The 4556-nt window shown below is 54.8% G+C and overlaps 1 protein-coding gene across 1 annotated transcript; it reads right to left on the minus strand.

Moving 5' to 3' along the window:
• Positions 1-263: 263 nt before the first annotated feature.
• On the minus strand, positions 264-3515 carry wfikkn2a (info WAP, follistatin/kazal, immunoglobulin, kunitz and netrin domain containing 2a). The gene is made up of 3 exons (XM_056583081.1): positions 3033-3515; positions 2097-2413; positions 264-1473 (listed from the first exon to the last, which is right to left on the minus strand). Exons 1-3 carry the CDS (start codon positions 3243-3245, stop codon positions 264-266), a joined length of 1740 nt encoding a protein of 579 aa, XP_056439056.1. The 5' UTR covers positions 3246-3515.
• Positions 3516-4556: the final 1041 nt, after the last annotated feature.

Consider the following 4556-nt stretch of genomic DNA (forward strand, 5'->3'; position numbering starts at 1 on the left):
ACCCTGTTCTGTGGTGACGGGGAGGAGCACCACCACCACCTGGGGAGACCCCCCCTACCCCCCAAGACTTGTGACCCCACTGTGACCCCCCTCCCCAACTGTATGGTGGTGAACCCCCTATGGTGTTGACCCCCCCCCCCCCCCCCCCCCAACTGGATGGTGGTGAACCCCCCACGGTGGTGACTTCCCCCCCCCACTGGATGGTGATCAGCCCCCCATGGTGGTGACCCCCCCCCCCCACTGGATGGTGGTGACCACCCCCCCTACTGGATGGTGGTGAACTCCTTGAGGAAGTCGCAGGTCTTCTTCTGGACCACCTCGCGGAGCTTTCTGACACGGCGGGCACTGGACGCGGCCACAAAGCTGTCGGGCTGCAGCACGGCCATGCCGGCCGTCACCTCTCCCATGAGGATGAGCTGGCCGGGGGCCGCCGTCACGTTGGGGCACGGGCACTTCCAGTCCATGCTGAGCAGCGTCACCTCCAGGGGCTCCTTCCCGAAGAACTTGAGGCCCATCTTGTCGTCCTTCAGGATCTCCTCCACCGTCACCAGGGCGTGGCCTGACTCCTGCTCCTCTGTCAGCTCCGTCATGCGGCCCAGTACCACAAAGTCGCTCCTGCAGAAGCTGGTCACCATCTTGCCACGTGGCCGGCAGGCCTTGCAGTGGCGGTTCTTGGGGTAGGGGCACATCTCCTCGCAGGCGCCCTTGGACTCAAAGTTGTTCTCGTTTCCACCGCAGCCGCCGTACACAAAGGACTGGCACTGCTTGAGGGCGGCGCTGTAGGCCCAGCGAGGCTCGTAGGCCTTGCAGGGCCCCTGCAAGCTGGGCAGGCCGCAGGGTGCCGCCAGCTCCACACCGCACGACCGCATGCAGGCCTGGTGGCTGGCGAAGTGGTTGCGGTTCTTGTTGCACTGGCTGTAGGTGAAGGTGAAGCAGTTGTTCCTCATGGACTCGTAGTACCAACTGATGCTCTCCTCGCCGCAGTCGTCCGTGTCTGGGCCCTTCAGGCATTCCTCGGCGGGGAAGGGCCCCGCGGCCACGGAGCCGTTCCCCTCTGCCCCTGGGCCCCCGCCCTCCTCCCTGCGCACCACGGCCAGGGGGAAGTGGGCGGAGACAGAGCCGGCGGCGTTGCGGGCGGTGCAGGTGTAGACGCCGGCGTCGTGCGGCTGGGCGTTGTAGATGACCAGCTGACCGATGTTGGTGACCACCACGTTGCCGCGTACGTGGTTGGGCCGCATGACGGCATTCTCTGAGCCCTCCAGCTGCTTCTCCCACGTCAGCTCGGGCCGCGGCTTCCCCGCCACCTCGCACAGGAAGCTGGCGGTGTCGCCCACCAGCACAGCCAGCTGGGCGGGGCCGCTCAGCAGGGCGGGGGGTTGCGCATCGGCGGGCAGGGTGGTCTGGAGGGCGGTGGTGGGGCGCAGCGTGGTCTCCATGGGGACGGGGCTGGTGTTGGGCCAGGTAAGGTGGAACCTGAGGATGGGGAGACACCAAAGAGACACCAGTGGTCATGAGAGGCACCAGACGTTATGAGGAGACCCCAGACCTTGGTCATGAGGAGACACCAGACGTGGGTCATGCTGGGACCCCTTTTGGATTTAAAACAATAAAGTCCTGAATTGAATATGCTTTGATTGTTCTTGGATAAAGGTCTATCCAAGAACAACGGCCGGATGTACACAGTACTACAACCATATTCTAAATAACAGGATCCATTCATCCCAGGATCCAAGAGGAGGATCTACCTAACAGCTACCTGCAGGTGACCACACAGATGGAGGTGAGGATCTACCCAGGCCTGCTTAACCTGCCATTGGGCCCTGGGGTTGAGAGGTTTCGTAGCCCCCCTGCGAGAGGATCTTACAATGTAGATGTGTAAATTATTTCCGACATGTTGCTGTTGCCCCAGCTCATGATAGGCCCGCTGATGATCGTAGGCCCTGGGGCTTCAGCCCAGGTAGGCCCGTGCATTAAGGCGGCCCTGGATCTACCTAACATGTTCCTGCAGGTGACCACGGAGATGGAGGTGAGGATCTACCTAACAGCTACCTGCAGGTGACCACGGGAATGGAGGTGAGGATCTACCTAACAGCTACCTGCAGGTGACCACAGAGATGGCGGTGCCGTGGGAGCAGGCCTCGGCGTCCATGTAGCATTTGTTGTAGTAGGTCATGCCGTCGGAGGCGCAGGTGAACAGGGGCTCGCGCTCGCAGCGGTCGCGGCACTTGCAGACGGGCTGGCCGTCCCAGATGTCGCACTCTGAGCCCTGCTGTGAGCACATCAGCTTGTCACAGGTGGCCCCTGTGGGCATGCCGATGGGGCCCCTGTGGCCCTTGATGTCCAGGTAGCGTGCCGCCACGCAGCTCTTGTTGCCGCACACGTTGGCGCAGCACTTCTCGAAGGTCTCGCAGTCCTTGGGGATGGAGAGGCACACTCTATCACATTCATCTGGTACATTAGGTATTCTTTTATTATATAGCATACATGAATCAAATCTTTATGTGGTAAAGAACATGTCTCCACTTGTTTTATTAGTTAGCTATAGTACTTAGTTGTGTAGCAGTGGGTTGGGTTAACCTAGTGATGGTTAGTGCTTGGCACTGGGTTCTATGAACATCCTTACCGACAGAGATATATTGTTGTTTCTCTTTCTTCTGACAAATGTAATTTATTGTAAGTTGCTTCGGATAAAAGCGCCTGCTAAATGCCCTCAATTTAAACGAAAATGTAAGTATATTATTTAATGCATTTAGCAGGACAAACACCATATCTATTATGAGAGCTGTTATGAGCAGGGAACTGCATGTAAGTGTTTAATAATATATTAATAACTAATGTACTGGCTTTAGATTCAAAGACCTCCGTTTGTTAGTATTAAACAGAAAATAATCCACGCTAAGTGGATAAACCTATCTGGTCAGACTTTAACACTTAGTCCTAAACCAAACAGACTTTAATACCAAGTCCTAGACCTAACTGGTCTGTATTATAGTTTAAGTCCTACCTGGTCTGAATTATAGTTTAAGTCCTACCTGGTCAGACTCGCACTCCCGCATGCAGGTGCTCATCGCGTCCACCCACAGGTTGGGGTTCAGCTCGTTGGGGCACATGCCCGCGTGGGAGTACACCACCTTGGCCAGAGACATGGGCATCCCCTCCACGCAGAAGCTCTCCATGTACATGAGCCAAACAGAGCATTGCCCGAAAATAAACCAAATCCATCGTGGAAAAAGCATCCACCACATTTCCGAAAAGGAGCGGAATATCCCCGCAGAGTTCCCCAAAGAACGGAAAAGAAAAGCAGAACCGAGCGGAGCTTCAGGCGTTCAGCGGCTTGAAGAGAAGGACGGCGCTTCAAAATGACAAATCTTCACTCTTCACTTCCCTCCTCGGAAGACATGCAACGCTGGTCTCCACAGAGGAGACCTCCCTCCAGACCTCTTGCCCCGACTAAGACCTTCAGAGATGACGGGCTGCGGTATGCAACCTGATTCGTTAAGATCTCACTTCATGAATTACACTGGCCCGTCTGCCCGACGGAAAATCCGAGTTCAGTTACAGTTCTTATGATGCACTCAATCAAAGAGAAAAACAGATCCACCGGAGACCCCCCAGCGCGGAACTGGTAAAGCTTGTGCGTAAAGGCACCTGTGCGTAAAGGCGCGGCGCCTTACCCCTTCGCTGGCAGCTCTTGCAATTTATCCACAGCCTAAGAGCCGGCATTCATTATTCATATCATTCTTCAGGGTATGCCATGGTTTTTGAAATCGATATTGCTTTTTGGGACAGCTGTGTTTTCAGTCCTATTCGCTTTACTTTTTGAACAAACTGCTAAGATCCAGAAGATGGCAGCAAACTGCCATCTTTGGTGCGTAATGAATCCTGCCAATATCGGTGAGGATGAGTGACGTTGGCTGAACATTAGTATGACTATTATCTAATATGTTAATATTAAGTTAAAGGGGAGAGAGAGAGAGAGAGAGAGAGAGAGAGAGAGAGAGAGAGAGAGAGAGAGAGAGAGAGAGAGAGAGAGAGAGAGAGAGAGAGAGAGAGAGAGAGAGAGAGAAAGAAAGTGTTATTCCACAGTGTTTCCCAGGCTGGGACCCTGCTGGGTGTAAAGAGGCCCAGTGCTCTCATGTCAACCCCTCATCTCAGTCTGGCCAGCCTATAGGAGACATTGTTGACCACAGACACGCCCACACACACACACACACACACACACACACACACACACACACACACACACACACACACACACACACACACACACACACACACAGACACACACACACACACACACACACACACACACACACACACACACACACACACACACACATAAACACACACATCACATCACTGAAGTGCTCATAGCAAACAGTGACTTAACACTGGTAAACACCTCTTGACTAGTCAGAGATTCAGCAGATCGTATGTGAAACCAGTGGCAGTGGAGTCTCTGTGAGCTGCACCCTAGTGCTGAGCAGGTATGGAGGCTGTTGCTCAACACTAGCTGCAGCCCATCACCGCCTCTCTGGAGCTGTGGAAAGCGAAGG

The sequence above is a fragment of the Gadus chalcogrammus genome, chromosome 2 (assembly GCF_026213295.1).
Source record: "Gadus chalcogrammus isolate NIFS_2021 chromosome 2, NIFS_Gcha_1.0, whole genome shotgun sequence".
In the NCBI taxonomy this organism is placed as follows: Eukaryota; Metazoa; Chordata; class Actinopteri; order Gadiformes; family Gadidae; genus Gadus; species Gadus chalcogrammus.

Bases quoted from the DNA above. Each gene is read 5' to 3' on its own strand.
- wfikkn2a (XM_056583081.1), bottom strand. From the start codon at position 3,245: ATGTGGTGGATGCTTTTTCCACGATGGATTTGGTTTATTTTCGGGCAA. The intron at 2,414-3,032 runs GTAGGACTTAAA...TCCATCCCCAAG, and splicing joins GGGAGTGCGAGTCTGACCAG to GACTGCGAGACCTTCGAGAA. The intron at 1,474-2,096 runs GTAGCTGTTAGG...CCCCATCCTCAG, and splicing joins ATCTCTGTGGTCACCTGCAG to GTTCCACCTTACCTGGCCCA.